This window comes from Rhinolophus ferrumequinum, chromosome 2 (genome assembly GCF_004115265.2).
Source record: "Rhinolophus ferrumequinum isolate MPI-CBG mRhiFer1 chromosome 2, mRhiFer1_v1.p, whole genome shotgun sequence".
Lineage (NCBI taxonomy): Eukaryota > Metazoa > Chordata > Mammalia > Chiroptera > Rhinolophidae > Rhinolophus > Rhinolophus ferrumequinum.
In genome coordinates this window covers 106,074,738-106,096,989 of record NC_046285.1, presented here as the reverse complement: position 1 = coordinate 106,096,989, position 22,252 = coordinate 106,074,738, and the positions used below count along the sequence as shown (strand labels likewise).

Here is a 22,252-nt window from a genome sequence, read left to right as displayed (position 1 = left end):
CCAAATGCCGGATTGGAAAAAAAAACTGAAAGTCATTTAGACTGAAAGAAATATCACATGTGTCTTAATAATGCTCTTCCCATTTTAGATCATCAGTTGTTGAGTTGTTTCAGGGACCTGAGGAAGGCACACTCAGGATGACTCAGCCAGCCGAGCCCACGCGGCCTTCTGCAGGGTCTGCAGAGCCCAAGACTACATCCTGGGGGGGGGGAGGGGCGGCCAGCACCACCGGTGAGCAATGTCCAGGCCTTAGCCTTGTGCCGTCCTGGCCCCAGTTGAGGATGGGCCACAGGGGATCCCCCCCTGGCCCCCTGAGCTGGTGCTTTCTGTTCTCTGGAGGCGGCAGCCCTCACAGCCCAGGGGTGGCCCCGGCTACACTCACTGGGACCACACCCTTCCCACTTCCCCTCCATAATGGGGTGGGAACAGGGGGACCTTCTGACTGCTCAGAAACTCATTTTAGATCCGGTATTGACTCAAATTTAACAATTACCACTACCCACACACACTCACACATGCACCGTTCCCCCTGGAAGAGGTTTTCTGGAAAGTTCCCTGCATGTCGAGAGGCTGAGCCCTGAGCCCCCACACAGCACAGCCCCCTGGCCTCCGACACTGGCCCGGCACAGCCACACCAGTCACCCTGTTAACAGCCCCGAGCACCTTCCAAACCACACTGAGGAAGGAAGAGGAATTGGGGGCCTCTGGGCCATTAGGGGGAAACTGAGGGGACCCCTTCCTTCTCTTACATATTGGTGTTCAGATTAGGATTTCAGGTAAAGAAAGTGTCCACGACAGCGTTTAAAAAGAAAAAGGTGGCTGCCAACGCAGACGAGATTGCAATGTTGCTTCTCAGACTCAGCTATGAGTTAGAATCACTTGGGGAGCTTTACAAACACCCCAGTGACCAGGCTACGCCCCAGACCAAGTCCATCACACTCTGTCAGGACAGCACTCAAGCATCAGTGTCTGTCAGTCTGCCCAGGGGCCTTCTACGTGTGGCCATGTCTGAGAGCCACTGCTCCAGAACAAGGTTCTCAAACTGGGGCCCCCGAGCCAGCACCATCAACACCACCTGGGAACTGGTACTTCACCCCTGACTCCCTGGATGTGAAAGCCGAGGGCGGGGCCAGGGATCTGTGCTTCGATGAGCCCCCCAGGTGATCCTCATGCATGCTCAAGGTGGGGAACCAGGGTTTTAGAAGGGCCTAGTAAGCTCAGGGCCAGTGGGGGGAAACCCTCTGGAGACGCATCAGCATCCCCAGGAGCAGGATATGGGAGGGTGGCCTTAGCCCGCCCCCACCCTGCACCCTGCACTCACGCAGGACGCAGTAGAGGCCCAGCTGCTCGTAGCCCTCGCAGCAGTCGGTCACGTTCCTGGACTCCGGGACATCCACTGCCAGGTACCGGGTTCTGTAAACTGTCTTGGGGCACCGCCTCCATGGGATCCATCCACCGCAGGGGGCATAAGTCACGTGGGACACCTGGACAGCCTCCACTTTCTGGACCCTTTGGGTCACGCTGTAGTTGCACAGCTGGTAGCTCAGCAAGGACAGGCCTTTCTCTAGGAGGGAGGAGCCAAAGAAAGGGCAAAGGTGAGAATCAGGTCCCTACACGGGGCTCCCTGCAAGCAAGCTCTCTCTTCTGCAGGAGCAAGTGAAACAAAACCCCGCCCTGGACCCTCGGAAGGGCCCGCCAGCCCGGTGAGAAGTCGGTGCAGCAGCGGATAAAGCATAAACGAAGGGCTAAAGCAGCAACGGAGACTGCCTGCTAAGAAATCCTCCTGTACACGGTGTGGTGCGCCCGGGCCACGTGGCGCGGGGGTCTGACGGTGCTGGGAATGGAGACACGGAGGAGTCAGACCGCTGGGGCTCGTGTCCCCGTTTTCTGCTCCGTGCTCTGTGCTTCTGCGGCCGGAGAATCTTGTGCACAGCTCTTCAACTCCCTGAGCCACAGGCTTTCCACACGTGCAATGCATCCGTGACAATTCCAGTAACTACTACCGTGCTTCCCCGAAAATAAGACCTAACCGAAAAATAAGCCCTCGCATGATTTTTCAGGACATCGCCTGAACATAAGCCCTAATGTGTCTTTTGGAGCAAAACTTAATATAAGAGCCGGTCTTATTTTCGGGGAAACACGGTATATACTGGAGGCCTACTAGGCACAGGGCTCGGATGGCAGTGGCACCCTTTTGTAGAATGAGATGGAAGATAAATACACAAATATCTCAAGCACACATGAGGGTTCATAGATGATAAAGTTCAGTCCAATTGTCACTGTCACCGGGAGAGAGGGCACAGTGCCCACAGTAGGATGACATCCAGCTGGCCTAACAGGCCCTAGGTATTGCCTGGTTCCTGTGTATAGACGCCCAAGCCCCTTCATCAGCACGCTCACCGGTTCTCAAGACCCCAGGGCACCCAGTACTGTCACCAGCCTTGTGTCTTTCTCATGGACCACATGGCCTGGGACATACCATCTGGCCTCTGTTGTCTCATGTACCGGGGACTGGCACGGGCTGAATTGGGCCCCCACCCACCCACAATTCCAATGTGAAGTCCTCACCCCCAGTACCTCAGAATGTGGCTTATTTAGAAATAGGAGTTTGGCAGATGCGATTAGTTAAGACGAGATTGTACTGGAGTAGGGTGGCCCCAACCCAATGGGACCAGTGTCCTTTTAAGAGGCGAAATTTGGACCCAGGAACAGGAATGCACAGGCGGGCGCCTTGAGAAGATGGAAGTAGAGATGAGGTGAGGCTTCTATGAGCTGAGGAACATGGGTGTTTGCTGACAGACCAGCAGGGGCTGGGGGAGGGGGTGGCACACCTTTTCCTTCACAGGCCTCAGCCGGAACTGCCCTGCCCATACCTGGATCCTGGACTTCTGGCCTCTGGAACTGGGAGAAAAGAAATCTCTACTGTTTAAACACCCAGCCTGCGGTACTTTGTCCAGGCAGCCCCAGGGAATTCAGGGGGCCATGGGGAGCCCCCCACACTTAGCAGCCAGCATGGGCTCTCGGTGGAGGATGAATACAAGGTCTGATGTACTTCACATTTTTGGATTGTCAATCTCTGAGGGCCAAATTTTATGAGACTGTATAGCCAAAGGGTAAGTGCTCAATTTTAAAGCATAGACCCCTTAGTGAGAAGCTGGCTTTCTGAGGTGGAACTCAGGGATGGCAGCAGAAATCATCTTCACCCCCAGCACCTGCAGCACCCCTGAGGACTCCCTCCTTTGGCCGCCCAGCAGCCGCTAAGTGTCCTGGGGGCTAGTGATGTCCAGGCAGAAACGGCCTGAGCCAGCCCTGGAGCCCAGGCTGATGGGGGATCCTGCAGCCTGACGCTGGCTGAGTACATTGAATCACCCCACGGCTGAGCGAGCCCACGCCACGGCCACGTGAGCTGTGTGGCTGCCTCCCTATCACCTTGCAGGTGGCAGGGCCTCTGGGAAAGGAGACCCCTGCTGCGTGTCTCCACCAAAGGGGTGGGTGACAGTAAGCTCTTTGGGGCAGTATGTGCGTGGGGCAGGGGAAATCGGCCTCCAAGATCAGGGTAACATGGCCCAGAGCGGAGAGGTGACTTAGATGAGGGGCTAGAGAAAATGGCCTCTGTGAACTGGTCACTAATTAAGTAACCGGCTGAACAAGACCAAGCGTAAGGACTTGCTGCATTGAGAATGTGACAAGATGGTTCTAGATTTTGTTTTTCACCTTAACCTAAGATGAGATGCCAACCACTAATGAAGGTTACACGTCCCTGTCTCTAGAGAGCCACCGAGCTCCATCTGATCATGACAAGGTCCCAGCTGATCATTAGTGCACACGCCATGACACGCATGCTCACACATCTCCTCTGAAACTGCACTTGGGATCAACTTGTTTTGTTTTTGACCTTCTCCCAGGGCCACCACATCCTCTCCAAGCCTGGCTTCTTGGCAGGGTCCAGGAAAGAAAGTTTTTAGCAGACCCTGCCATTCAGCAAATCCTTGCAAGCACCATCACGGCAGGCGGGGAGCCCGGGTTCGTCTCAGAGGTGGGAAATCTTCACGCTCTGGAAGGAGCCTGGGCCCTGGGGTCAGAAGACCTGTGGTCGCACCAGCTTCAGAAACACCAGCCAGGTGATTCTGAGCACCTCTCAGTGCCCTCTCAGTGCCCTCTCAGTGCCCCAGTCTGGTCATTTGTGAAATAGTAGCTATTCCCTAGGGTTGTAGGATGAAATGAAACCATGCCTGCAAAAGGCAGTGCCTGGCTCATAAGAGCAAGTAGACTGGGACCCTGAGTACACTGAACTTCTGGTCCCCGCGTCCTCACGTGTACAATCAGGGGGTCACGAAATGCCTCCTAAGGTCTCCTCTAGCTTTGAGATATTCCCACTCATTCTGCAATTGAGCTGTGTGGTTTACACAGCCCTGATTCCAAAGGAAAACTCAAGGGAGAAAAACATATCACAATTAAACCAAAATCCTTCTTATGGGTGAAAAAACTTTGAACTGGTACAAAACTGAAGTTGGCTGTAGGAACAGAATGGACCTGTTTGAATTTCCAACGGAGTAAGACAGACTTCAAGAGGAAAAGGATTTCAAAGTTTACCACCTTAGTTCCCTGAAATCTGGGGCTTCAGATATCTGTCCTTTTAGCAGCTGATCGGGTGCCTCCAAAGGCTTTGGACAGATGCCCTCACTCGGGCCCTCACTCCCCCACCAGCCATTTCCACGCTCATTTATCGCCGAGGAAACCCAGGCTGGCAGGACCCAAGGTGAGGAGCAGCCGGAGAGAGAGCGCATTTCGTGATCCCGCCTCCCTGGCAGGGTCACTCAGGCGGAAACTCTGCCCTCGCCAGCTGTGTGGCCTTGGGCAACTCCCTGATAGCTCTGGGTCTCCCTCTCCTTCTCTGGAAGTCGAAGACTCCAGTACAGCCAGGTTCTGTGTCTGCCCTCGGTGTGGCCTTCAGACACGCACCACCCACAGAAACGTGCAGTTCTGGGCCCACCCAGACCCGCTGACTCAGAATCTGTCTTTGAACAGACTCCCAGGTGATCAGAAGCATGCACCCACCTCTTTTGGGGTTACGAGAAAGTTTGGGGAGAGGGAACAGATGCCTCCTCTCAAAGCAGAAGCCTGCCTGGCTTTCAGCAAGGCTGCTGTCCTCAGTCATGAGACGGGCTCCCAGAGAGACCCCCTGCTCCTCCAGCATCACCCTCACTGAGCCCAGACCCCTCACCTGTGAAGCCGCTGGCCTGGCTCGGGCCCACGGTGCTGAGCAGAGCCAGCAGGGCCAGCCCGAGGGTCCTGAGCATGGTCGGGCCGTGGCAGGACAGCTCTGGGCCTCTCCTGAGCAGCAGCATAAAGGGGCCTGGGCTGCCTGGGCCCAGAGAAAGGGCCCTTCTGTTCCCTGTGCTGCCGACGGTGGCAATAGCTTCAGAGGATGCGCTCACAGGGAGCGGTCCCTTATGCCTGCTCGTTAACACCCGCCACTGCCACGGCGGTGTCCCTCGGGGCCCCTGCATGTCACAGCCCTTTCTCATTCCAGGCAGATGGCATCTCTGAGGAAAGGTGAGTACCCAACGGCCAGGCTGCATCGCTGGGTCCCATCTCGTTGTTACGCAGAAAACACATTTCAGACCAGAATCTGACTCTCTGCATCAAGTACAAAGTATTCTCTTACCTTATCATTGCACACTGGCAGGAGAAAACAGCGTCAAATCAAAGTGGTCCATCAGATTCAGAAAAGCATCCTTCCCACAGGTGGACAGTCCAGATCAAAAGCCATAAAAATGTCCCTACACCTTAACCCAGTGATTGCTTCCTGAGGATTGGCCTGGGATGCAGGAAGCTGCAGTCCCGGAGATGGTCATTACTTGTCAGGATTTAAAGTGGAAAGGCGAGTGAACCCTCATGGGACAACGGGAAAGTAGATCATTACATGGCATCTGGACGTGACATCCCACAGCCGTTGACAGGCTCACCTGAAGACTTTTAACAGCGCCCTCTCCGTGAAGACCACGACTCCGCATGACTGTATACAAATGGGCCGATTCCGAAAGGGCCACAGGAATAAAGACACATGTGAGGGCTTACAGCACGATGGCTGACTTCTGTTTTATTTCAGTAGCCATCCTGTTGTAGGTAAATGGATCTTTAAATTTGGTATGAAATACTGTCTAGTTGGTGACGTCTTATTCCTCTGCTGGGTTGTCTTTCAATGCTTGGTGTCGAAAACCGAGGCACACTTTTTAACATTAGGTGAAGATCCCATTAGTTTTACTGAGAGAACTTTCAAATAGGGCAACAAAGACCCATCTTGGCTCGTGGCTGAGAAGTATAAGTCCCTTTTGTTTGAATACAAAACAGTTCTTCCAGAAGGGAGCTTCTAGCCTAACTCCCGCCTCAGTTGCTAGGTCTTTTATTCTCGGTAGATTACCCTCTGAGTGATTAACTGCCGCGTTTGCATGGCTAACGGCTAATGGACACATGCCAGGACAAGAAAACCTGAAAAGGAGCTGGAGGTAATCTCAACGTTTAGGGGCTCAGCGCGAATTTCCTGGAAGACCAGCACCCAGAAAGCCGACGGTGTCAGATTGACTCACTGCCTGTGCTGTACTGGAGGTTAAAAGAAAGTGTCAATAAGAAAAGAGTACGTTTTAATGCTATTATATAACACTCAAGAAAGAATAATTGAATTCACACTAATAAAGAGAAAAAAGGTTATAATTTAGGTAAATCTGAACATTTAAAACTGCGAGGTGCATCTATGATTCTATCATCTCTTAGAACTTTGGCTACTATATAATGTATGCTGCTTCTATGAAATATGAAGATGGAATCAAGGGTAACATTACATTTTAAAACTCGCCGTTGACCGTGTGTACTGCTTCTCGGTCTCCAGAACCCCCTGTGAAGTAGGTGCTTTATCCCCCTTGGACACAGCAACTCAGGGTCCGCAAACCCACCAAGGGAGTGGGATGTCCCACCCGAAGCCTGAGTCCTTCACACCCCACTCCCCTCCCTGTCTGGTCCCAGTGCCAACCAGGAGAACATCCGGCCAGAGACCCCAACAAATGGGAGAAAGTCAAGACATTTTACCAGCTAAGCACTTCGTGCTAATCTGGAATTTTCCATAAAATATCATCATAACATGATTTCTCAGTAAAAAGTCATATGATCAAAAAGAAAAAAAAATCCTCAAAATGGACAGTCTCTTTCTAGCTTGGTCTTTTCTCAACCTCCCTTTCATACAGGCACAAAAAGGATAGCTGTGTGTGTGTGTGTGTGTGTGTGTGTGTGTGTGTGTGTGTGTGTGTATTTAATCCACAGTGAGTGCTGTGTCTGCTCCCTCGCAGGTCATGATAGAACTCATGAGGCCGGTGGAAATATAGAAGGTTTATTAAAGTAAGAGGAGGCTCGCCTGGGCAGAGTCTGCTGGAAACTAATGCAGACTGCTGCATGGAGTCTTTGTTTGGTCTCAAGTTTTGTATTTTCTAACCAGGATGTAAATTGCTTTGGCCTATAGTTGGGGGTGGGGAGAGGTTATCGCAACCTTTGCATATGTTATGTAGATTTCAGTAGGAGGCAGGTGTGGATCCCATACAGATGCAAAACCTCTCCCAAGTCTCTGGGCCAGCACTGGGCTGAAGTCAATAGAACCATTGAAACTGGTCTGCGTAGCAAGCGTATAGGAAGCAGGATCATTAAGAGGCTAAGAAAGAGAAGGAAGCTTTCAAAAAGTCCCAAGCTAAATTACACTTATTAATTTGAGATCCAAATCTCAAAAATAGAAGATTTAGTGCCACCGGTACAATCCCGTCTTAACAGTGAGGTCTTTTCCTCGGTTATTATTGAGGTAGGATGGCTGTAAGGATTTTCCACATCTGCCTTTTTCATGTAAACGCTTTGACAAGAAGAGAAACCATGCACTTAACCCAACAGGGAGAGAGGACCCTCCAGGACATGGTGTTCGTCACTTCCAGGGTGTGTCTGGTCACAGGTTCATCCAGCCAAGATCCCCAAGTTCGCTCGATGTCCAAGCACTGGAGACCAGGGGCAGCCGCCAAGGTGCAATGCCAGATGTAGGGACACACATCCACACACTCCGCACACACTCACACTCATGCACGCACAGGCACACTGTCATGTGTATGCCCACATGAGGCACATTCACACATGCTCACACACGTCCACACTCATGCACACGCACCATCGTGTGCACACTCATGCACGTCCCACTCACGTGCATGTACACATGCAGACGCTCGCGCACGTGTACACGCACACTCACACTTTCACATGTGCGTACGCCTTGCATGTACGTGCACAGCACACAGGTCGAGGATGTGCTCCCTGTCCCCGGAACCAGTGTCCCAGTGGGTGTGAACCCTGTTGTCTACGTTCAGTGATGGCGCCTGAGCTGAGCTCTGCCTGCTGTCTCCACCTGTGGAAGGAGAAAGTTGAATTAGATGACCGTGAAAGGGTATCTCAGGTTCTGAGTTCTATGGTCCTGAGGTTCAACAGACTCCACTACAAAATCATGTGAGGCCAAAATGCATTCGCCCGCAGAGCTGTCCGGGGATGTGGGGATAGTGTCCCAAGGGAAAGATGGCGACGGCCATTGCGGGGCTCACGACACTGGCCTAGGGCAGAGATGGCACGTGTGGCATCACTCATTTCTCACAGCCTCCCTCCTGGGAACCTGCTCACCACGCAGCCCTGGCAAGGACCACCTGTCAGGCCGAGCGGGCTGGGAGAGGCCATGCGCTCTCCGGACTTACCTGCCTCAGGTTGGGGGTGATAGCTGCACAGGAAGAGGCAAAGGTGGCAGGAACACGCATCCAAGGGCTGTTCTGGAGGAGTGGGGACCCACAGTGGGACCTCCATCCAGTGTCCCTGCTGTGGGGCCACAAGGGAACTGGGGCCTTGATGGGGACAGCGTGGGGTCTGGTGACTGCTCTGCTCGTTGCCACTTGATGGGGTGGATGATGGCGATGGGGTGGGGAGCCGCCTTCCCCTCTCAGGGGCGGCCCATGGGGGTGATTTCCAGGGAACACTTGCTGTGATGGAAGGACGCGAGGAAGAGCCAGCAGGAGCTTAATAAAGTGTAAAAATTGGGATCTGGGGGACACTGTAAGTAATCCAGTCCAGCTTCCCACAGTCGACTGGCAAAAACGCTCCAGAAAATCCACCAAAAGAGCGGTTTATTCGGGAAAAGAAAAAAGAAACAAAAATCACCACCGCAGTGGTTCCAACTGGCCACCCACGTGAAGAAGAATAGCCCCAGTTCCGAGATGGCTATTCTATCTATCCGCATCCCTCCCCCGGTAATTACAGGAAGTCCAACAGGAAGCCAGGGCCAGAGAGGCAACAAGGGGCCCGGCTCCACCCATAGTCTCCCAGCTCTATGGTTAAGCATCTTAAGATGCCAGTTCACTTTTATCATTCCCCCCTCTTGGTCAAGGTCTTGTCTCTAAAGATCATTGATCAACAGTCAGGTCTTCTAGTCTGTTTTCCAGTGTCCAGCTTTTTGTCCCTCAAGGTCTGTTCAGCTCTAATCCCTCAGTGTCAGAAAAGACTCTGCTGGGTGTCACCTCTTACATTAAGGGGAGAGTGCATGGATCGGGAAACAGCTGGCGTCCAGTGTCAACTGGCATCAGAAGCAGAGCTTCAATAGATCCAAGTGAAAGGCAGAATTAAAACAACATAGCAACCTAGCTTATGTGGCAGGGGCTAAATGCATAGCATGTCCTGTAATTATCTCAAAAGGTGAGAGCTCATGAGTCCCAAAAGGAGTAGATCTGAGATTTAAAAGGACTGATGGCAATGCTTTTGGCCAAGGTATTTGAAGAGTTTCTGTAAACTTTGCCAATTGAGTCTTAATAATGCCATTAGTGCGTTCAACCAATCCTGAAGACTGGGGATGGTGAGCACAGTGAAAATGTTGTAGGGCCGGCCAAGCACACACTTGCTTCAGCACCTGCCCGCTGAAATGGGGTCCTCGGTCACTGTGGAGTTCAAGAGGAGTTCCCCAAGTAGGAATAATCCTTTCTCACAGGACTTTAGCCACCGCAGACGCATTAGCTTGTCTGCAAGGGAAAGCTTCAGTCCAGTGAGAAAACATACATATCATGACTAAAACATACTTGTTGTATCCATGAGATGGGGGAAGCTGTATGAAGTCTAGCTGCCAGACTTCAAATGGAGGTAAGGAAACCACGTTCCCATAGCATTCCAAAGTCATGGGCCACCCCAAAGGCATATCCGCTGTCAGTATAAACGTTGACAGCTTTATCCCTTGTTAAAATGCAAGCTCGAGTGAGGGCATATCATTCAGCCTGTTGTGCGGAAGTGGCCAGGGGCAACGGTGCTGCCTCGATGACTTCCGACGGAGTTACCACAGCGTAACCAGCACAGTACTCACCATTGTCGTTTTTTAAGCATGAGCGGTCGGTAGACCATGAGAAATCAGCTTTATCCAGAGGAGTCTCCTGCAAATCGTCACGAGGAGTCAGGAGGTGATCTGTTAATGTCAGGCAGTCATGAGGGCTTCCTCAGTCTCAGAGGGAAGAATCCAGCACGCTGCTTCTCTCAGAAGTCTCTGCCTAATAAATGGGTAGGGGCAGAAGAAGTAAGGAGAAGACAATGCTAAAGTTCATCTCTTAAGGGACCTAGACAAAAAGGGACTCGGTTTCAGATACGTAAACCTGTTTCTCCAAGATGATTAGGGGGAAAGACTGGGAACAACCCGTCATTTCTCAGAGCCCCATCACTGGGAATCAGGGAGGCCTGAAAGAAATTTGTTAGTTGGCAGAGAACGTCTTGTACGCTTCAACTTATGGCAGTCCCTTTTCCAATGTATTGCTCCTTGCAGTACTGGCAAAACGTTGTAGTTCTTTGATTTCCCACAGGGTCTCCCATTCGCCATGGCTGAAAGTCAGATGTCTTGGTGAGCTTGTTTTCAGGCGGCTCCTCTAGGGTACTAGCAAGGTCATTAGCAAAATTTACCACGTCTACGGTAGGCATAGTTCCCCTTCCCATCCTGGATCTCCTAACCAGGAGGGAAAGGTTTTATTTAGCCCATTGAGAAACAAAGAATTAAAAGTTACAAATGTGGAGTCAATATTTGTAAAAAAAGACCATAATTTTCTTAAAAATCACCTGAACCCGATTATAATAGTCATGAACAGTTTCGTCAAGCCTTTGTGAGCAAATGTGAATTTTGCTCCAATTGTTAGACCTTGGAAAAGCCTCGGGAATTGTTCAATGTAGCTTTCGAGCAAGTTCTCTGGCTTCCTCCCAATCATTGGAGGTTTGCTTTTCTAAATCTCTTTCTGGATGCTCCCATCCAGCAATCCTCATCCACTGTCTAGCTTGGCCTTCACCAACCAACATGTGAATTAGCTGGTACAAATCAGAAAACCCAGGCTGATATGCCTGAATCGAATATCAAATTCCTTAGCAAACTTATTAGAATCCTTAGTTACCTTAGGAAATTCCTTTACAATGACTCATAGCTCAGCTTCTGTCCAGGGGATGGAGGAAATGTGGGGTTTATTAGGATCTCCAGAGGGTTTAGTCTTAAATGGAAAAGTACTGATAAGTTCTGAGGAAGAACAGAGAGGAGAAGATTGGAGAGAAGGTGTGGCTGGGGGTTGAGTTGAAGTGGGGGTGGAGATGAAGGAGGAGCGGGGGAAGGCAAAGAGCGCGGGGTTTCAGCCGCCGTTCTATCTCTTTTAGAATTTTAACAGTCTTCGTTCATTTTGAGACTTTACTGTGTAAACGACAACTTTAGATTTGCAGTCCTGTTTGGCAGCCTCCATCCACCACTCCAAACAGACATTCCATTCCTCTTTCTCAGTGACAGCGCTGTTACTATCCGAGTTAGTTTTAAGAAAATCAAGTTTGGGAATCTCAAAAGTTCCCCAAAGTGGTCACTGATTTTTAATATTACTGTTAGTCAGATCTGTCCATTTAGTTAAATACATGCACGAAAATTCCCTGCGAGTTTTAAACATATACTTGGCTGGTATCTCTGGAGGAGGGACAGTTTTAGAAGGCTTAGACATCAGAGATTGCATTTTAAACACTGGGCCCAAAACAATTCACAGCTCCATAAACTGCAGGTTCTTCAGCTCCCTCGCCCTGGAACAGCCTGATGGCTGCAAACCAGGCTGAGAGCTGAAAGCCAGGTCCAGGCAAATAACCAGCTCTTAGGGAGTTAAGTTCCAGGCTGAGCTGGATGGTACTCTTCCCATTTCCTCAATGACATGGCGCTGTCTAGTACTGGCCCAGACTGACCAATTTCAGTAGAAATAATCTTTCATCCCCAAAGGGGCATTAGGCGAAGGCCAGTCTTTGTCTCAAAGTACAGCTTGTTTTTCCAGAGAATTCAAGCTGATGCACCACAACGAGTGCCTAGACAACACAGACAATAGGCCTTTAATGCATTCACACACACACACCACACACACACCACACACACCACACACACACACACACACCACACACACCACACACACCACACACACCAACAAACCAACACATACACAAAAATTTTTTAAACAATTCCCGAATAAACCCTGGGGAGCACCAGATGCAAAAACCCGTCGGCTCAGATCCGGGAGAGAACTTACCCTGCAGCCCCTAAGCCGAGGAGCAAAGCATTGGAGCTACAAATGGCTCAGTAGGCGCCCATTTGGTTTGCTCACCAGCTACTAAATGGCCACCAGAGTTCTGTTCTTCTCTGGATCCCGGATGAGCCCCCAAAATGTCGACTGGCAAAAATAACTCTCCAGAAAATTCACCAAAAGAATGGTTTATTCGGGGAAAAAAAAAAGAAACAAAAATCACTACTGCAGTGTGGGAATGTACACCTCCAACCTGGGGCTCCAACTGGCCGCCCAGGTGACGAAGAATAGCCCCCCTTCCAACATGGCTTTTCTATTTATTAGCATCCCTCCCCCAGGAGTTACCACAAAGTCCAACAGGAAGCCAGGGCCAGAGAGCCAACAAGGGGCCCGGCTCCACCCATAGTCTCCCAGCTCCATGGTTAAGCATCATAAGATGCCAGTTCACTTTTATCACCACCCAATCCAGGCTGCTGTCCAGCAGCTATGGGTAATGAAAATAGTGTTTCCCAAGGTGTGAGGACCACTGCAGTGGAATTGTCAAGAGGGCGCTTATTGGAAATGCAGGTACTTTCCCAGGGGCAGCTCTGTGCCTCTCTGTGCCTCAGTTTCCCAATCTATAGCACGGGAATAACTGTACCTTCCCATGTAGTAGAGTGTTAATGCCTCCCAGTTTTGTGAGAACCAAATAAAACAGTGTGGAAAAGCCATCTAGAACTGTAGGGCACTTTTTAGGCATCCATCTTCTATTGCCATTAAATGTAGAAAAGGTATTATTGGGGAAATTTAATTAAAAACAAAGTCTGCTCCCACCTCAGAAAACCTCTCACAAATGTAGCAGAGAAAGCTCTTTTATTATTAAATAACCATCAAACCAGAATGCAATGCCCGCCACAGGCAACCTGCCAAGAGATGACAGAGACAGACTGGAAACTTCACCTTTTCTATAACCAGGCAACACAGCCCGTGACATCCAGGTTCTCAAAACAAATGATAACCAGTCCCCAAGTAAGAGGACTTGCCAGCACCATCTGTCACACTGGGTTCACCCTACACTCACCGCGTAATTGAGGTGACCATCGTGTTAGCTAGTTGGCTTTACCAGAGGAAAAATAAACGTCTCACGTCTTTAGGACAGGAGGTTGTTTTGCAAATTAGAGCAATTTGCCCAGCCAAGCCAGGCTCCCGCTCTCCCAGAGATGGAAGTGGGGCCATCTCCCAACTTTTGCATCAAAAAGAGGTGCTCCCAGGGCCTTGAGAACGACATCTAGGTCATAAAACCACAAAATGCCAATCTGGTCTTCAAAAGGACGTATATACATTTCAAAGAGGAGAAAGTTCTTCACTTACACGTTTCCTAAGGTATATCCTCAAAGAGAAAGGAGAGGAGAGAAATCTATCCCCTTATTTTCCTGAGGAGGATTAGGCCTCTTGTTTTCAATTTGTATTTGTCCTTACAGTGTGAAGGGCAGCAGTCCCACCGTGGCCGGGGGCCTAGGACCCCGTGCCAGGGAAGACCAGGCAGGGTGCCTTCCCACTGCCTGCTTCCCTTCTGAGCACTGCAGATGGGTTTTAGAATCTTTTAATCAGAGCACAAATACTATGAGCAGGAATGACATTGGTCCTAATGCTGCAATGAAGAATTAATGGTTCTTGTAGAAATTAATGCAAATGCAGAAACAAAAATTCACCCAAATAAGGGTCCTGGGACCTGGCAGTGGGGCGCAGGGGTGCTGCTAGGCTGAGACAGGATGTCATGGGCCCCAGACTGGACCCCGGCTGTGTGTGGGAGTTGGGGCCATCCTCCGTCCTCTTCAGGGCTTCAGGCTCTTGACTCCATACAGTGGGAAGATGACAAGCTGGGTCCCTCATCAGCACCAACATATCATGACGGCATCGTCTCTCTCAGGACAGGTAGTAGGAACAGCACTTCTAGAACTATCAGGACTGCTCAATAATGGATACCATCATGTGGGTTGGAAATAATGAACAAGGTCCATATCATGAGAACCAAATCAAGAATAACAAGAGCGAGTCTACAGCATGACATCGTAGAGATCTTCCTGCTGAAGGATTCCACATAAGTTATGCTTAAAGCTGAGGGGGTCACCCCAGGCCTGTCCCCATGCCAGCATCAGTCACATTAACGCAGTGCTCCCGGAAAACACCACTATCCTACAGCAGAGGCCCACCCACTATGTGTCGGGGTTGGAGCTAAAAGCAGATCCTAAAGGTATTTACCACTAATCTGAGTCAGCCTTTCCTTTTTAAGAGAAAAAGAGAAAACATCTGCAGCCTGTCCCCACCAAGGATGTTAGAAATTAAGATTATGAAAGAATTGATTCAATAAATACAATAAATATTTTTTTAAATTCTCAGACACACACTATATTCGTAAGGGTTCCCGAGAGAAACAGAACCAATAAGAGATAGATAGATGATAGATAGATAGATAGATAGATAGATAGATAGATAGATAGAGAAATAGATAGATAGAAAAACAGATTTTTCTACTCCAAAGGCCTGCAGGCTCCAGACCCAGGAAGATTTAGTGCTTCAGTTCAAGTCCAATGACAAGGAAAAGCCGATGTCCCAGCCTACAGGCAGTCAAGCAAGAACAATTCTCTCTCAGGGAGGGTCAGTCAGCCTTTGTTCCTTTCAAGCCTTCACCTGATGGGGTGAGACCCACCCCCCATGGAGGAGGGCAATCTGCTTTAGGTCAGTCTACAGATTCAAATGTTAATCTTATCCGAAACACCTCCCCAGACACACCCGGAATAAGGTTTGACCAACTATGGAGCGCCCCGTGTCCCAGTCAAGTGAGATAAACAATTCACCATCCCAAGTACCCATTTGCATTTCCTAATCTTAGCTCTGAGTGGCCAGTAGACACGTTTCAGAAAGACACGTGCTGACGACTAAATGAAATGAAAGCCTACCTGAGCTTTGCTCATGGTTCTTTTTCCGAACCAAGAATCATCCAAGAATAATTGATAAGCAGAAAGGTCATCCGAAGGACAGTAGAAATAGATGTTGAAAATCTAGAATGCCCTGAGCAGTCTGCTCCTGCATGGAGGAGGGCCAGAGGTCCCACCTCCACTCACGCCCACCAGCTTCTCTCCTTAGCTGGCTCCTCACCCTTGAGCTGCTCACCCTGGTGGAGAGAAGCACGGGATCATAATCCCATCGATAAATCTGGTTCTCCACGTAGAATTAACCTTCTCAGTGACCCAGGCTCTGAAACTAGAGAATGGAGAATAGAAAGTCTCTTTTTGTTGATATGGCCACAAACATGATTTTCAATGGGCTCTATGTGTCAGCAATTTTGTGAGAGTTGTTTCCTCTCCCAGCAGAGATGCTCGGTTTGGAATGTAGTGTCCAATAGGGAAGAAACCGGGAGGAAGATGAGTCATCCAAGGTCTGGCTTGAAGGAGGTCTCTCCCCACTCCCTGCTCCCACACCTGGACATGTGTACAACCCAGGAAAGGCAGGGAGAGGCGGGGAGAGCAGTCACACCCTCTCCGTACAATGGGAAGCAAACGATCCGCAGAACAAGGACCCTGAATCGAGTCAGCGCTCCTCACAGTGCCGCCTTCCCGAGGACCCTCACGCCCCAGGGAGAGGCTGCCTGACGTAGCTATGGTGCCGAGGGTCACCTGGGGGCAGCGGCGCGCACCGCCCCCTGTCACACAGCGGCCCCATCCCGAGCAGCGCCAGGCTTCATTGCCCTGTGACAACCTTCCAGAGGGTTCCTATTCACAGCCTGTCTCTGTGGCAGCCGCTTCCCCTTTCTTTGACCCTCCCCCCAAACCCCGGGGCTCGGCACTGGGGAGAGGGGTCCAGAAACTGCTCTCCAGCCAGCGTGAGTGAGCTCATCACTGTACTCAGCTGGACATGCTGTGGCCGACAGCGCCCCTGGCCGTGCTCTCCAGATGCTCAGTGAGGAGTGGTCTAAGACACCTCAGACCCCACTCAGGGTAGGGAGCGCAGAAGAAGGGGCCCAGGACTCGGGGAGACAGGGCGGCCTGGGGGCAGGTGTTCGTGCCCCGTGGTACGTTCTGCTCCACGCCAGGCTGCATCTGAGACGACATCGGCTGTAATTATAGCACTGGTGGCAGGTTGTGCCCACACCCTCAACTAGGAACAAAGCCACCCCTAGGGGCAGAGGGAATGAGCAAACAAGTAGCAAGTGGGGTGATGTTTCTGGTGGCTCCCTAAGTGTCCCCTTCCCCAGAGTCTCCGAGGCAGAGGAGCGCCCATGGGGTGGGGCGTTATTCCAGTGGCTTTTGCTCCGCCGGCCCTGAGGATAGAGCGGTCAACTGTCCAGCTTTGCCCAGACTAAGGCTTTACTCAGAATGTGGGGGATTTCACTGCAAACACCAGGAAAGTCCCATGAAAACCAAGATGAGTGTAGTGACTACTGGAAGCTCTTTAGAAATACTAGTGTCCACCCCAACCCAGGAAAGGCACTTAGCATCCGTGGGGGAGGAACGAAGTCCCCTTTCTTTCATACATCTGGGGGAATTTCCAGGGCAGCAAGACCAACGTCCCCTGACCCTGTCCAGACCCCTGGCAGTTTGCCAGTGAGGAAATGGAAGTGAGGTGCCCTCCGCCAAGGTCACCCTGTATGTTGGGTTGAATGGTGGCCCCCAGAAAAGATACGCCCACGTCGTAACCCTGTGAATATGACCTTGTTTTAGAAGTCGAGTCTTTGCACATGTGATTAACCTCCATGTCTTTGGATGAGATCTCCCTGGATTGGAGTGGGGTCCTAATTCTGATGACTAGTGTCCTTACAAGAGAAGGGAGAGGAGAACTGGAGACACCCGGGGGGAGGCCATGGGAAGACAAAGGCAGAGACTGGAGTGACGTGTCTACAAGCCGAGGACACTGAGGGCTGGAGGCAATACCCGAAACTGGAAGAGGCAGGAGCGTTCTCCCTGAGCCTCCAGAGGGACCCAGCCCTGCCGACATCTTGGTTTCAGAACTTCCAGCCTCCAGACTGTGAGAGAACAAATTTCAGTTGTTTAAGCTGCCCCAGGACCTTCATACACCCCCATGGCTCAGAGGCAGACACACTCACCTTCCACTGGACCCCAGCTGGCACCCCTCCCATCCCCTCTGCTCTCTGCCCCATGTCCCTGCCTCTCCACCTTCACAAGCTCCCTCCCCAGTTTCAGCAGTTTACTAGGGGTGAACAGTGAAAGCACTCGGCATATGCAGGATCTGTGGGCAGACACGGACCTTAGTCCACTAAGACAGTGTACCATCAACCTGGAACAACATGGGGTGGCCACGCCTTCCAGCCTTGGGGAGTTCCTGCTGCGGGCAGAGTCCCAGGAAAGCCTTCCAGAACCATCTCCCATGGTGATTGATAAGTCAGATCCCTTGGCAGTTCCCTTATTGGCCCCGCCCCCTTCTTTCTCTGCCCACTGCCCTAGGAAGTCCCTCCCTTTGATCTAAGGGTCCATAAGGCTTTCATCCCACTAAAACTGGGCCTTTCCATCCTCCGTGGTCCCCTGGCAGGAGGCAGTTGTGCTGGGGGGGTGGCTACGTCATCTGCGCCTCGACCGGGCGGCCACCCTGTGGCCCACTGGCCAGCCCTGCACAGCCCTGCCTGCATTCCTCGCAAACATCCTCCCACTTTCACCTGGAAATTCTCTCCCATTCTCTGTTTCTTCTACTGTCTACAGTGAGTGGTTTCTAGAGAGCGCTGTTCTTGTCCTGAGTCCTTTGCCATGCCAGAACCGAGGGGAAAGTGCCAGAACACCCAGCACCGGGGCGTCCAGAGCCCCAACCCTCCCTCTGAGCCACATGGCCTCAACTAGTTGTTCACACAGCATTTCTCTTTGCGCTTCATGTAGGAAATGGAGATTTGTCCTGAAAAAGGACTAGTGTGTGTCTTCTGGAGTGAATGTTTGCATCCCCTCAAAATTCATAGGTTGAAGCCCTAAGTCCCAGTGTAGTTATATTAGGGGTAAGGAAATTATGAAGGTGAAATGAGGTCCTGAGGGTGGGCATTGAGCTGATAGGATTAGTGGTCTTATAAGAGGAGACACCAGAGCCCTCCCCTCTCCCTCTCTCTCCCTCTCTGCCTCCCTCAGTCTCTCTCTCCCCCTCTCCATTTCTCTCCCTGTCTCCCTCTCTTCCTCCCTTACTCTCCTTTCCCAACCTCTGCTCCTTCTCTCTCTTCCACATGAAGACTCAGCAAGAAGGTGGCTGTCTGCAACATAAGAGGTGTGTAGGAAAAGGAGCCATGACAAGCTCAGGAGACTGAAAATAACCACATATGATGGCGTGAGCACACACACAAAAATTTTTTTTAACTAAGTGGGCCATGGTGGGAAGTCACATCTTTAGCCAAAGCTTCTTTCATAAGGTTAATCTGTGCCATTAAGTGGGCCCGTCTGATGTCTTTTTGCACCTAAGATAACATCCTTGGAAATGTCAGTATCCTTTTTCCGGACCAAGAGCTGGAAACTGCAAAATCCCTCATTATTATGCTTGTCTCCTGATTACCACCTCTATGTGCTGTAAAAAGCGAACTGTTAACTGTCCTGCACCCACCTATGTAAACGAAGTACCTGTCTCTCCAACTTACTTTTCATCCAATCCCAGAGATTCTCCCTCCCTTTGCTTTCTCTCACCTCCTTATATCCATCACTCATGGATTTCATGTAACCTTCCTCCTTTGATGTTATGTATAAAATAAGCTGCAAACCGCCATTTTGGGGAGCATTTTCTCAATCTGTTGAGACTTTGCTTCCCGGCAATTGCCGACAGCGTGGCTCAAATGAACTCTTATGAGGTTTTTTTAGGCTGAATGATTTTTCGTCGACAGAGGAATCCTCACCAGAACCCGACCATTCCAACAACTTTGATCTTAGACATGCTTGAGCTGTGAGGAATGTGTTTCTACTGTGGCATTTTGCTATGGTGGCCCCAGCTGACTGAGACAGTGTCATTCAAGGAGCTAAAGAGGACGCTGGTGGTAGTACCTCCCAGCACCATCAGTCTTGCCGGCTTTCTGAGATGGTCAGAGGTGAGCTCAGGGCCTCTTGCCTAGAGGAGAAAGCGCCCAAGATCAAAGCCAGAGTGGGCCTCCCAAGGTGCCTGTGTAGGATTTTGCCCTGCAGGCAAATGGAAATAAAACTAGTGCCTGAGAAGAGGGCTGCCTGGCCTCTGAGGACCCAGGCAGATCTGCTTCGCACCCACACAGCTCTCCCTGAGAGCAGTTTTCACGGGCCCATCCAGGATGACACAGGAGGCTGCTGGGGACGAGTGTGGGGTCAGGGCCCAGGAGAAAGCCCTGTCACTGCTTCTTATCTGGGAAGAAGCATGTCTTCGCTCGTGGGGCAGGTCCAGCCCCGATGGTTTCAACTTTTGAAACAGCTCAGATGACAGACAGGAAACAGGAAGTGAGAATGGAGGAGGGTGGGGAAGCGGGGGAGATGGTTATAAAGAGGACTCACATGAGAGAAGAATCACAACAGACAAGAAGAAGAGGAAAAGAGAGGAGAAAGCGTCAGCACAGATCAGACATCTCTGGGATGTTCGCTCTTTTCATTTACAATCTGTTTGCAGGTCCGCTCTCGGCTGCTCGTTCATGTCATTCCACAGACACTCACGCCTGCCTTCAGGGGCCTTTGCAGGTGTAACTTAGTCAAGATGAGGTTATCCTGGCCTAAAATCTGATATAGGCCGGGCCCTTAGAAGAGGGAAATTTGGACACAGACAGAGAGACAGAGACACGGCCACGTGACGGGGTAGAGACTGGAGTGATAATGGCTGCCAGCCCAGGATGCCAAGGAGCCAGGGCCACCAGAAGGGAGAGCCACCCTCCGACACTGGGAACTGAGGTTCCCGGCCTGCAGAGCTGTGAGGGGACGGATTTCTGCTGCTTTAAGGCCCCCAGTGTGGGTACTTTTTCACGGCAGCCCTAGGAAACCCACACAGTGTGCAGTGGATAAGACTGACAGTAAACCCACTTCTCCAGCTGGCTTTGTCATGACAGTAGGGTCCATGGACAAAAGCTGAGACCTGAAGGAAGCGGGCACAGCTTGCAAAGGATCTGGGCCAGGAGCTTGGTTTTTCCGAGGACCTGGTAGAGGGGAGGGTTCCTGCGGCTCAGACGAGGCCCACCCTGTCACATCACTCCATCCTTCCAGCCACACCCCAGCACAGCCTGGCATCCGCAGGCCGTGCCTCTCTTGAAGTGGTCATGGAGGCAGAGTGCCACTGAAAGTGGGTCCCGGTCACCTCTCCTACTTGCGCACAAGGTGCTGACCCCCAGGGGTATGTGACAGGCCCTCACTCAGGACCGGGTCCACAGACGTCGACTTCAATTGCAGCAAGAGGTATCTGGGTCAGATAATGAGGGCTGTTAAGGGCTGGAATGCCTTATCTGAGCGCTGTGACCTGGAGAAGCTGGCATTGGGTGAGCCTGCCGGTGGGGGGTGAGCCTCCCCCACCGGCAGCCCCTCCCCCGCAAGCAGGGTCCCACCCACGGATCCCCACCTCCACCCTCAGCCCTTGTGTCTGAGATTACAGCTTCAGAGCAAGGAGCCCTTCAGGAGAGGGTGGCTTTAGCTGAGGGCGAACGGGCCACTGAGCTCCCAGGAGCAGGATGCAGAGCGGGAGGGACACACTGGCCACCCGGGAGGAAAAGGAGGAAGAACCTTCCACGGGCTCAGGCTCTTGCTCCCTCCCCACCTCACCGCTCACCCTCTGAGCAGCCTTGGAAGGCACTTGCTCTGTGCTCACAGGTGGCCCTAAGGTCTGGCTCACTCAAAGACCATAGCACACGATCAGTGCTTCATCAAGGTCTCTGTCCTTGCTTCCTCCTTATGAAAATCAAGCACAAAAGTGACCGTGAGATGACCCTGTGTGCTGGAAACGGCTGTGCAATGTCAACTACAGTCACTGGCCATGCGCGGGACCCACTGGCCAAACTGACTCCTTGCCGCCAGTCACCTGGGGATAGGCAGGCAAGCAGTGAGGACCTGGCCTAGAAGTGCACCCACATGGGGCCCAAATGAGAGCTGGCCAGGGCTGGGGGAGCTGTCCCCACTAGTGGTCCAGGTAAGGGACACTCAGCCTGGACCAGGTCAGGCCTCCCAAGGGGGTCCAGCAGTAGCCAGTCAGGGTTGAAGCAAGCAGGTGACAATGTGGCAGCCAGGACAGCATAGACATTGAGCACATGAGTGTCACAGGTGGAAACTAGGGCAGAGGTCAGGTGGCCGGCTTCAGGGAGGTCTGCCCGGGGTGGCAGGGCTGGCCCTGGGCCCAGAAACTACAGACCCTAGAAAGGACATGACAAACCATCATATGCAGAGTGGGCCCCTGGGCAGATCGTAGCAGCTAGAACACAAACCGAGGCAGAGGCGAGTGGAGGAGCTAGGTCCAGGGTCCAGGCCGGCCTGGGGTCGGAGGCCAAGGCAGGTATCACAACTGGGCTTAGGAAGGACACGAGGGCCATCTGGTCAGGGCTGGACCAACGGAAGCAAATCCTGGTCTGATCGGCACCAGCTCAAACTCTAATTTCTCCCTGTACCTTCCTGCCCTTGCCAGGCCCACCCCTCAGCCTTCTGACATCTTTGGCCCCTTTGGCCTTTACATCCATGAGCAAAGGGCCC

General features: G+C 51.6%; 1 protein-coding gene across 1 annotated transcript in view; it reads right to left on the bottom strand.

The window, feature by feature from the left end:
- The window catches only part of UMODL1 (uromodulin like 1), a 57,004-nt gene extending 51,704 nt beyond the window's left edge, over nucleotides 1-5,300 (bottom strand). The window contains 2 exon segments of the mRNA XM_033125128.1: nucleotides 1,322-1,564; nucleotides 5,225-5,300. Coding sequence (XP_032981019.1) covers nucleotides 1,322-1,564; nucleotides 5,225-5,300 — 319 coding nt within the window.
- Nucleotides 5,301-22,252: the final 16,952 nt, after the last annotated feature.